Below are 11719 nucleotides of genomic sequence, written 5' to 3' on the forward strand. Positions count from 1 at the left end.
GTCTCTCTGAGCCCTGCTCCTGTTGTCTCAGGATACAGGTGTGACTGGCAGCAGCTTACCCACTGTGCCACAATGCCGGCCCCTTATTTTATTGTAAGATTTATTTATTGGCAAGGCAAGGCAAAATGACAAAGAGATAACAGACAAGGAGAGAGAGAGAGAGAGAACTTCTGTCTGCTGGTTCGCTCCCTGACAGCCTGTGTGAGGCCAAGCCGTAGCCAGGAGCCTGGAACTCCATCTGGGTCTCCCACGTGGTTGGCAGGGCCCCAAAGCTCTTTGTCCACCTTCCACTGCCTTCCCAGGCACATTAGCAGGGAGCTAGCTGGATCAGAACCAGTGTTCTGCTGTGGGATGCCAGCATGGCAAGCAGTAACCTAATCCTCTGTGCCATAACACCACAGTGCTGGCCCCTGCTGGCCCTGCCTGGGTTCAACTCCTGACCCAGCTTGTAGTAGCCATGGACGTTGGGCAGGTTACTTAACTTTACAGTGCTTCAGTGTCCTCACCTTAAATGAGAGTAAAATACTCTGTGAGGGCAAAATTAATTAACAATGTGAGCATTTCAATGTGTCTGGCTTATTTAGTATTTAGCTTATGCTCCAGTATATGTGGATCATCATCCTCTTCATCGTTTTTCTGGAGACTGAAAAGGGGTCATTCACAACAAAACAGAGAGAAGTTCTCCAAAAAAAAAAAAAAAAAAAAATTGGTGTGGGAGTAGCAGGACACTGCGATGGCAGCGGCCACGGCAGGGTCAGCTACGGTGTTTTCACAGAGGACGAGGTAAGGGTACAGCTTTAGAGGCAAAGGGGAGACCGGCGTTGCGGCTCAGTGGGTTAGGCTGCCACCTGGGGTGCCAGCAGCCCATTCAGAGAGCTGGTTTGAGTCCTGGCCACTCTGCTTCCAGTCCCTTATAATGTACCTGGGAAAGCAGTGCAAGATGACCCAAGTGCTTGGACCCTGCCACCCATGTAGAAGACCCAGATGGAGTTCCTGGCTCCTGGCTTTGGCCTGGCCCAGCCCCTGCGTTTTAGGCTGTTTGGGGAGTGAACCAGTGGATGGAAAGGCCTCTCTCTGTGTCTGCCACTCTGCTTTTCAAATAAGTAAATAAATCTTTTTTAAAAAGAGAGAGCAGAAAGGAGACAGGTTCCATCAAACATTTTGAAACAATGATCTGTGGCTATGATGACTGATAGCCAGGATGAAGTGAGTCCAGGGTTGAGTGGACCCTTGCTGCTGGGCGGGTGTCCTCTGGGTGCGGGTGTGCCGGACTCGGAGCCAGCTGGTGGTTCTGGCAAAGGCTCTGTCACACTCCCATCAGGCAACCATGCCTACGAATTCCGCACTCCACACCTCCCAGCTTTGCTTGGTTTTTGGTGAGAGTGGGCACAAGTGGCACCATTTTGATTCTGACAGTTTTCACATCCTTCATGTTATCACACCCAGGATTCTGGCGTGGGGCCTCCACGCCCCTCCCAGCTCCCCGCCGGCCTCTGCTGAACCACAGGGACAGCACTCCAGTGTTTTCCCCATAGGGAAAGTGAGGGTGGAGAACAGCTGCCCAGAGGTGTGCAGACCCCAGGGACAGGGAAGGGGGTGGGGACCCCAAATTTAAACACCAACCAGGGCAAAAGCTTTGGGGATAACGGGCTTACGGGCCCACCCTGCATCCCTTTCTGGGGGTGTCAGCACCTTGGGCGGTGGGCACGATGAGACTGGCTCCAGCGCAGCAGAGTGATGAGCAATGGCGGTGTGCAGGTGGGGTCAGCCTAGGGGGATGCAGGCGAGGGTAGGCCAGGGCTTCCTCATCAAGGTCAGGAGCTTGGATCTGTGGGCTGTATTGGCCTGGGTGTGGCTTGAGGGGAGGGGACATGACTCAGCTGGTTCCTGGTAAGCCTGACCTGAGACTGGGGGCTGTGGAGAAGCCTTGGAGAGTAGCCGGCCCCATAGATGTCCTTATGCACTGCATCCAGTGCTGACCCAGAAGTGGGCCGGAGGCCTCCCATCGGGCTTGTCCAGCCACTGTGTTTGACGTCCCCCTGCCTGGAGCGTCCTTGCAGCCCCTCTGGTCACAGGCTGCCCAGAGCTCTGCCATCCCCAGCCGCACGTCCCACACCAGCCTCCCTTATCTGTGTCCCCGCTGCTTCCTCAGGACTCGGAGATCCGCAGCAATGCGGCCAACTACCTGCCGCAGATCAGCCAGCTCCTCAACCGCGTGCCGCGCCAGATGCTGCTCATCTTCAAGACCAACGACCTGCTGCGTGGCATCGAGGCTGCGCTGGGCACCCGCGCCAGCGCCAGCTCCTTCCTCAGCATGTCGCGGTGCTGTGTCCGGGCGCTGGCCTGGTGAGTGTGACTCCCGGCCTCCGCTCCCCCAGGGGACAGCGCTGCAGTCTCCAGGGCCCTGCCTGATCCTCTCTGTAGGGAAAGGGAGTCCCAGAAGACCGGCTGGTGCCTCGGAGCAGTGTTTTTGGGTGGTCCGGAGACTCTCCTGTCTGGGTTAAGTGGTGGATTCTAGGACTTCTGCCACCCGGTCCAGCTTCCCAGGTGATTCTTACCCCCAGGAACTTCAAGCCTGGGAAGCTTGCTGAGCGCTTCCGTCCCATCCAAATGTCCCCTGGGCCTGGGTCAGGAAGCCGTCTCCGTCCCACTCTGGAACTTGGCTCCCTAGGCCTGGCTAGGCGGGTAGGTCAGTGTTTTCCCTGTAGGAGAGACTATGATTTAGGGAAGTGTGACTGGCAGATCCTCTTGGAATCTCAGCTGTCTCTAGACGCCTCACCACCCTTGGGGTGCAGGTGAGGCGGAGGAGGGTGCTTCCTCAAGGGAGCTAGAGTGAAGATTCTAGGCCCTCTGAGTGTGGTGCGTTCATTGGCACAGCCATGCTCTGGCTTGGTGTTCTCACCTGAGGATGACCTTGGCCTAGATCGTGGTCAATTCCCTGCCCATCCACCCTGGGCAAGGAATGGGTCACTCTGTGAAACACCTGGGGCAGGGAGATTTGCCCACATCTCTCGTGCACCTGCTGTCACATAACCGATCAGACGCAGCAGAATACACTGCACACCGAGAGGGCTGTGCGTGACGTGTTCTTCCTGCGAGGATCAGCGGGGAAGTCCTGAGTGGGTCATCCCCATACACACCCATTTCATCGTGTCCTTTTCTTGGTGCAGAAGGAATTAAGCTGGACTGAGGCTAATGACATGAGCCTTCCAGGCCCACCTCACCAGCTTGCCCTCAGAAAGTCTGGAAACGCGTTGATTAGGTTTGAGTTTGGGAAAAGGACCATGGGAATATTCCATCTGATAGGTCTCTCAGACCTCTGATGCCCTGTGAAGCCACTGCTTTTGCTTAGCCCACTTATTTGAAAAATGCCTGTGGAATATTTGAGTTCTCTGGTCCCTGGTTGGCAGTGCCGTGATCCTGTAGCCAAGAGCTGGCTAGTTGGCCGCAGCCGCCATCTTCTGTTTCTCCCTAGTGTCTCTTAGCTCCTCCTGTCCTTCCTTCTCCCTTCTCCAGGCACGAGAGGAGGAACACCTGCTCGTTCTTCAGACGGACCCAGATCTCCTGCAGCGAGGCCTTCACCTTATGGCAGATCAGCCTTCATGAACTCATCCTGCACGTGAAGGGCTTCCGGCTGGCCCACTGGGTCTTCGCCCTGCTTGGCTGGCTGTTTCCTGCCCTGCACTGAGTGACCCAGCTCTCCCTGACCTCTCTCTGGTCTCTCTTCACTTCCCAGTCTTTAGTCCTGTCCTCACCTAGTTGTCCTCTGTGTGCTACACGGTATCTGCAGCCCCAGGGTCAGTGGAGTGTCCAACCCACCTTGGAATTCCTCTGCCCACACTGCAGTCCTCGTCTTAGGGCCCACAAGCAGTCAGTGGGAGACGTTTCTCTCCTGGTCCCAGGAGGAGGTGGAGGAGCCTACTTCCCATCCTGGTACGTGCCCCTTGCCTCCCCCAACCTTTTCTACCACGGGGCTGGACAGCCTGTACCACGGAGGACACCTTTGACTTGCAGAAATTTGATTTTCTTGGAGGTGAGCCCGTCTGAACTTGCTACCGATCAGGTTCCCTCTGCTTGCCATATCGCTCCGCAGAGGTGCCACACCGTTGGCATGTGAGGGCGGGCTCTGTTGCATCCGTGAGCCCATGGCTGTCATGATGATCCTCCCCCCTTGATGTTTTACAAGCTGTGTTTCAATAAAATCCCCTTCCCAATGGCAGTGTTTGTCCAGCGTAACTCATGGGCCTCCTACCTGACCCAACCACGTGCCCATCCAGAGAGTGCCTGCGGCCCTGGCCAAGTTTGCTGTTCCTTTTGGTAGCTGCTGTCTCAGGGTTCCCCAGGGAGGCCTTGGGAGAATACAGTGGGGGCTTTCTTGGGGTTTTTATTCCACCTTGAGAGTGAACCTGCACTGGCCACTGTGTGAGCGCGAACCCGAGCGCTGAGAGCCTGTGCGATGTCCTAGCTGACTTCTCACCCTGTGATTCTCACTGTAGAAGCCACTTTCACTGTGGGGCCACTTCCTGCTTCTTGGAAGTGTCTTTCATCTTCCGAGACCTGGGTTGAATGAGTTATGAATCCCAAAGCCAGGAACGCGGAGGCTCAGCTAATCCCAGGACTCCACTTCCCGCCTCATTTCCTGTGGCCGGGCCGGGCACCTGCCATGTTCTTCTGATTGTTTCCCGATTTGTCCCTCCGGATCTCGTGTGACGGCCCAGTTTCAGGCCTGGGCTCTGCTTGGTCGTCTCCAGTCTTGCTGGAGACTTTGGTCCTGTTGCTGGAACCTGGGTCCCTGGGGTTCGGTTCCCATTCTGCCATCGAGTGTCACCTGGTTGAGCACTGTGTTCCTGCCCATACCCCAGCTTGAGCAGCTCCTTCGTCTGGGACAGCTCCAGACTCCTGCCCTGACTGCTGTGTCTGTGTCACCTCCAGGCCTCCAGGGCGCCCGACCCCGGATCTGGCGTGTCCTTGCTCCCAGAGCACCTGCGCTCCCTGGGAACAACATTTGAGTCTCTTTGATCTTATTTCACTCCATTTACAGGGCCAGGAAAGCTCTGCATTTGAGCCTCATTTTCTGTCCTCTTTAGTCTGAAAACAAGTAGATTTTCTAGTGACCAGAGAGGATTTGCAATTCTTTTTTTTTTCTAAATATTTATTTTATTTATTTGAAAGTCAGAGTTAGAGAGAAGGAGAGGCAGAGAGAGAGAGAGAGGTCTTCCATCTACTGGTTCACTCCCTAATTGGCTGCAACAGCTGGAGCTGCACTGATCTGAAGCCAGGAGCCAGGGGCTTCTTCTTGGTCCCCCACACAGGTGCAGGTGCCCAAGGACTTGGGCCATCTTCTGCCACTTTCTCAGGCCATGGCAGAGGGCTGAATTGGAAGAGGAGCAGCTGGGACTAGAACTGGCATACATATTGGATGCCGGCACTGTAGGCAGTGGCTTTACCCGCTACGCACAGCACCAGCCCCTGCAATTCTTTTATTTCTTGAAAGAATTAATTGTTCTTAATGACCAGTGGGATGCATCCAGGGGCCTGAGAAAATAATTTGCAAGATTTTTTATGAATTGCAGGGATGCAGGCTGCACGTGCTATTTTATGGAGTCCTTTATCGCCTCTGAAGTAAATACAAATCTCCTTTCGGTTCAGCCTAACGGTTAGTTGCTTTGCGTGTTTGACAGAATGGTTGGCTTCCTCTGCCCTGGGATTCGAAACCTTGGCACCCAGACGGTTTTCCAGGGAGAGCAGAGAGGTGAGGGGAGCTGGGGGCACAGGGTAGTTTGGGAATGGGAGAGGAAGGGCTGGCTTTGTGGCGCCAGCAGCCTGCTGTGCTTCCAGTACAATTCCACGTTAACGTGCCTGGAAAAAGCAGTAGAAGACGGGCCAACTACTTGGAACCCTGCCACCAACGTGGGAGACCCAGATGCAGTCCCTGGCTCTTGGCTTTGGCCCGGCCCAAACCTGGCCAGTGAGACCATCTGGGGAGTGAACCAGTGCTTGGGAGACCTCTCTGTCTCTATCTCTCCCTCTGTCTGAGTCACTATGACTTTCAAATAAGTAAAAATAAATCTTAAAAAAAAAAAAAAGAAAGTAAATGGGGTGGGAATAGGCTGATTTTTTTAAAAAAGGTTTATTTATTTGAAGGAGTGACAGAGAGAGAGGTAAAAGCAGAAAGAAAGAGAAAGATAGATCTTCCATCTGCTGGTTCACTCCCCAGGTGGCTGCAACAGCCAGGGCTGAGCCAGGCCAAAGCCAGGAGCCAGGAGCTTTATCCAGGTCTCCCACATGGGTGGCAGGGGCCCAAACACCTGGGCCATCTTTTGCTGCTTTTCCCAGGCCATTAGTGCAGAGCTGGGTTGCAAGTGGGGCAGCCGGAACATGAACTGATGCCCATGTGGGATGCTGGCCCTGCAGGCGGTGGCTTTTCTGCTACGCCACAGTGCTGGCTCCAGGCTGATGTTTAAGTGGCTTCCTCGTGTAAGAGGCCATGCTAGGCTCTGTGAGCATGTGACATCCCTGAGCTGTCCCATCATCTGTGAGGGAAGGGTCCTTAACTGTATCTTTTTTTTTTTTTTTTTTTTTTGACAGGCAGAGTGGACAGTGAGAGAGAGAGACAGAGAGAAAGGTCTTCCTTTGCCGTTGGTTCACTCTCCAATGGCCGCCGCGGCCGGTGCGCTGCAGCCGGCGCACCGCACTGATCTGATGGCAGGAGCCAGGTACTTATCCTGGTCTCCCATGGGGTGCAGGGCCCAAGGACTTGGGCCATCCTCCACTGCACTCCCTGGCCACAGCAGAGAGCTGGCCTGGAAGAGGGGCAACCGGGACAGAATCCGGTGCCCTGACCGGGACTAGAACCCGGTGTGCCGGCACCGCAAGGCGGAGGATTAGCCTAGTGAGCCGCGGCGCCGGCCGTTACTGTATCTTATAGAGGTGGAAACCGGGGCTCAGAGGAAGTTGGTGATTTTCCCTTGGTCTCACGGCTGCTGAGTGGTGGCCATTCTGTGTACTTCCATGGTGCTGTGGGCATGGGTTACACTTGCTCCTTGGGCTGTCGTGTGTGCATGAGTTGGGTCTCCAATGCCCTGATTTCACAGGGAATTGAATTGTCCTCAGGGTTGGAGACAAAAAGTTCTAGAAAATGCAGACTGTTCCCTGGGCCTAAGACAGGAGGGGCGTGGACCCTCTGGGGCTGCCATGAGCACCTGGAGTCAGAGCAGAGCCCACTGGCTGGGGGCTCAGTGTCAACCTTCACACACTGGAGGTCACAGACCCCCACCTCATCTCAGACAGAAGCTGCAGGCTGGGCCATCATCCCCTGTGCTTCCCACCAACTGACATACATTCAAAGGCTCCCACAGCCCCAGGCTTTGATGACTTGCTAGAATGAGTCAGCTCAGGGCAGTGCTATGCTCATGATTGGAGTTTGTTACAAAGAATACAGCTCAGTACCAGCCTGGTGAAGAGACAGGTAGGGTGAAGTGTGGGCAGCTCTTGAGGTCGGAGGCTCCGTGTCCTTCTTCACGGACGCAGGGTGCATCACCTTCCTGGCACAGCCGTGCGTTCACTGAACTTCTGTGTGTAGTTTTCACTGGGTTTATTTCATGGGCAGGATCCATTGACACAGTGGCTGCAAGATTGAGCTCAACATCCTGCCACCTCCTTAGAGCAAACTTAGGTGGGACCCAAGGAATAACAGAGACTTTCCTGCCCCTGGGGGAATTCCAAGGACTTAGAGGAACCAAGGGCAAAGACAAACGTTTCATTATGGAACCACCACTCCTGCACGTGGCCTGAGGGCACCTTGGCTGCTGGCCTGGGTGCAGTCTACTCCAGCAGCCCAGGCGCAGAGGAGAGCACGTGTTCCTGGGCCCCGGTCCGCGTTCAGCGAGAGCCCAGGTGAGCTTCTGCAAGGCGCCTTCTCCCGATTCCTTCACTTCCTGTGGAAGGTGTCGTGTGGGTTGGCCACTGATTTGGGTTTGGTGCTTTCCAATAAAATCGTGTGACTTTTCTTCCCTGATGGTGACAGGTACTGATGCCTATAAGAAAGGCACCACTGGACTACTTTAAAGAGTTTTCTTATTTATTTATTTGAAACACACACACACACAGACATTGAGAGTTCTTGTCCTCTGGTTCACTCCCCAGATGCTCACAACAGCTGGGCCAGGGCCCGGCTGAGGAACTCCCTTCAGGTCTTCTGCCTCCCATAGTGCACGTGAACAGCAGCTGGAGTCAGGAGCCAGAGCGCTCCCGTATGCGGTGGGGCTGTCCCACGCAGTGTCTTCACCACCACCCCAGGTGCCCACCCCAAGTGTTTTCTCTTTAACAAGTGGATGTCTCTTACTTAACGTCCTTGTTTAATCTCAACAGAAGGTGCGGGCTTCTGTGATTTGGACACCATGGCTGTTTCCCCCTTACTCTTCTCGAGTATAGGGAAGAAGGATTTTGGCTCTCTGGTAATGACAGATGATCTGGTGTAGTAAGTATGCACACACATCTAGAGTCTACACGTAGTTTTCAGTTTGCAGGGATGTTGACATCTGTATATTGAAAAAGCTACACATGCCGCTTGTTCCCCGATGAGGCACTGCCTAGTTTGACTGTCAGGTTAATTTCTGCAGAGTTCCGAGCTGGAATCCAAGATCAAAGATGCTCTTTCTGTCTCACAAGCTCCCTAGTGCTCCCTGGCCAGAGCTGACATCTCAGGAAGCAGAAGCGGCTCCAAGAGGCACCCAAGCGAATCTTGGGGAGCAAGACTTGTTGGGCTGTTTGGAATGACCCTCCTCGTAGGCCAGTGTGAATGCACATTAAATGGAGTCACACCCCTGGGGCACGAGTGGCCAGGAGAGACGGAGCCGTGAAGAGGAGCGAGGCTCCAAGTTAGGAATGAGCGGCTGGGCAAGATCCTAACAGGCAGCATGAACCGGAACCCAGGGCAGGATGTGCCTCTGGCTGCCTGGCCTGTTGGTGCTGCGATGTTCCTCGGGCTGGAGTGACAGGCCTGTGTTCAGAAAGAGGCCTTGAGCTCCAGGTGACCTGGGGTCCCTGCCTCAGGTAACCGTGCTCCTGGCTAAACAAGACGGGTGGGAGGCTTAGTCCCCCAAGCCATGAGTCTGCAAGTACTTTGGAAAAAGCCAAGTTTGGAAAAGAGCCTTTTGTTCAAAAAAACCTGTCTTCACCTCCCTTCCTCTTCTTTTTCTATCTGTCTCTTCTCTCCCCTCCTCTCCTTCCTGTGAAGCAAAGCCTGGCTGGATCCCTACTGGAAAGGGAGAGTTATAGGGAAAGAGGGAGGGGGAGAGAGGGAGAAGGAGAAGAGAGAGAGAGACCGAGACCTTCCATCTAGGTTCACTCCTCAAATGACTGGGTGACATGAGCCCAAGCATCTGCTACTTTCCCAGGCACATTGGCAGAGAGCTGGATCAGAAGTGGAGCAGTCGGGACTTGAACCAGCGCCCCTGAGATGCCTATCACAGGCAGCAGCTTAACCTGCTGCACCACAATGCAGGCCCCTGTCTTTATCTAAAGGAAGGAGGGATCAGCCCTGGGAAGTCAGAGTTGAACCCTGGGGTGTGGCTGCGATGGCCATTTTCCTGTGGTCAGTGGCTCTTGGCCTGATGTCTGTGGCTCCCGTGGAGTTGGCCTGAGGCCCCACCTTCTGCCAGTGTCCCTTCTCCACAGGGCACCATGCCGCCTGGCCAGCAGTGCTGGGGGCAGGAAGGTTCTCTGCCCAGCTCTGCCTTGGGTGCGATGGCGGCAGAGCTCCTCTGTTGTTTCTTGCTGGTTTTCCCTTCGTGTGTGTAAGAGGGAAGGCGAGGCTCTTACTGTCGCTCCCCCTCTTCGTGGAGGAACGACACAGGACCCTGTGCTGTTCTTTTGTCTGCTCGGCCCTCCCCGGGTTTGCTGCTGGTTCTTCCCGGGTTGGCTGCCGTCCCTTCCACCTCCGTGGAAGGGCAGTTCCCCCTGGCCACATTCCCCACTTCCGCAGGGGAGCGGCACACCGCCGGCTGGCTCTCTCGGGGGCTGCACAGGTGTTCCTTCAGATAGATGTTCCCCTTAGATGTTCCTGGTGCATGTTGTCTCTCTCCTCCTTTATAGTCCTCTTCCACCAATCCCAACTCTGCTACCCACACGCCGAGTACGCTGCTCTCCTCCAATCAGGAGCAGGTCCTACAGTTTATTGGTTGAACTGGAGGCAGCTGTGTAGAAGCTGTTACTCCTCTCCCAGCGCCATATTGTGGGAAAGCAGATGCATAGAATAAGTCTTAATTCCAGTAACAGTCTAGTCCGAGTTGCTCCCCACACTTACGACTGGAGAAATGATGAGTGTGAAGGCTCCCGACCCCTGCTGTGTCAGCTCCTGTCTCCTCACCCCACTCCCTGCTGCAAGAACATTCCAGAGCAGTGCTCTCCAACTCTCCTGTGCAAACAAATGCCCCAAGGTCTGTTAAAGCACAGAATCTGCCCCCAGGAGACCAGAGTGGGGCCTGAGGCTCTGCGTCTCTACCCAGCTCCAGCTGCTGGTGCTGCTGGGCCCGGGCCCACACTCGGAGCTGCAGGGACCCAGTGAGTGGCTCTGAAAGTGTGGTCCCCAGGAATATAGATTCTCTGGCCTCACCTGAGGCCAAGGACCCTGGAGTGAGGCCCCGAGCCTGTAGTAGTTGGCCCTCCAGGGGATTCTGATGCGCATACTCAAGTTCAGAGCCATGGGTCTGTGGTTCTCAGCCCACACCTGCACATCACACTCACCCAGAGAGCCGCAAATGCCCAAGATTCGATTCAGTTGGTTAGAGTGGGAGCCAGCCTTCAGCTGACATTGTATTTAATTTTTATTTTGAAATATATTTTTCAAATTCTTGTTTATTTGAAAGGCAGTGAGGGAGGGAGAGGGACGGAGATGGAGATCTTCCATCTGCTAGTTGACTTCTCAGATGCCTGCAATAGCCAGGGCTGGGCCAGGCTGAAGCCAGGAGCCTGGAGCTCAGTCTCTTATGTGGGTGGCAGGGACCCTAGTTCCTGAGTCCTCACCAGCTGCCTCCCAGGGTGAACGTTAACAAGAAGCTGGAAGCAGAATGGAGCCAGGCCTTGCATGCAGTTCCTTTCATACAGGATGGGGGCATTGCAAGTGGTCTCTTCACCACTGCACCAAACGTCTGTCCTGATACAATTTTAGATTCAGAGTTGAGTTGTGAAGATAATACAGAGGGTTCCCACAATCCCTTCACCTGTTTTCCCCTAATGTTAACGTCTGATAAAGTCATGCCCCTTGAGTTCTAGGAAGACATTTCGGGAGTACTGGAGTGGTAACTGCAGGTGAGTTTCCTCCCCAGTGTCCTCTCTGTGCTCCGGGATTGCATCCAGGATCCCACCCTGCACTCAGCTGCCATGCTCCTAAGTCTTTTCTGCTCTGTGACAGTGTCTTGGGCCTTCCTTGTTACTCATGGCCTTTGAAAATTTATTGATTGATTTTATTTAGTTGTGAGACAGATCTCCCATCCAACAGCTTACTCCCCGATTGCCCACAATGGCTGGGGCTGGACCAGGCCAAAGCCAGGAGTTGGGAACTCAGTCTGGGTCTCCCATGTGGACAGCAGGGACTTAACCAGTTAAGCCATCACCTGCTGCCTCCCAGGGTGTGCATTACCAGTAAGTTGGATGCGGGAGCAAAGCCAAGACTAAATCCAGATACTCTAATATGGGATGCCGTTGTGATCTTGGGCAA

General features: G+C 54.5%; 1 protein-coding gene across 7 annotated transcripts in view; it reads left to right on the top strand.

The window, feature by feature from the left end:
• Nucleotides 1-4219, top strand: part of ADCK1 (aarF domain containing kinase 1) — a 137474-nt gene extending 133255 nt beyond the window's left edge. For all 7 annotated transcript variants that reach the window (XM_089322442.1, XM_089322443.1, XM_051825982.3 and 4 more), the window contains 2 exons: nt 2153-2346; nt 3517-4219. In XM_089322442.1, the coding sequence (XP_089178568.1) occupies nt 2153-2346; nt 3517-3688 (366 nt within the window). In that variant the 3' untranslated portion in view covers nt 3689-4219. The remainder of the gene's footprint in view (nt 1-2152; nt 2347-3516) is intronic.
• The last annotated feature ends 7500 nt before the right edge of the window (nt 4220-11719 follow it).

The sequence above is a fragment of the Oryctolagus cuniculus genome, chromosome 20 (assembly GCF_051225735.1).
Source record: "Oryctolagus cuniculus isolate XC-2025 breed Fujian yellow rabbit chromosome 20, ASM5122573v1, whole genome shotgun sequence".
Taxonomy (NCBI): Eukaryota; Metazoa; Chordata; class Mammalia; order Lagomorpha; family Leporidae; genus Oryctolagus; species Oryctolagus cuniculus.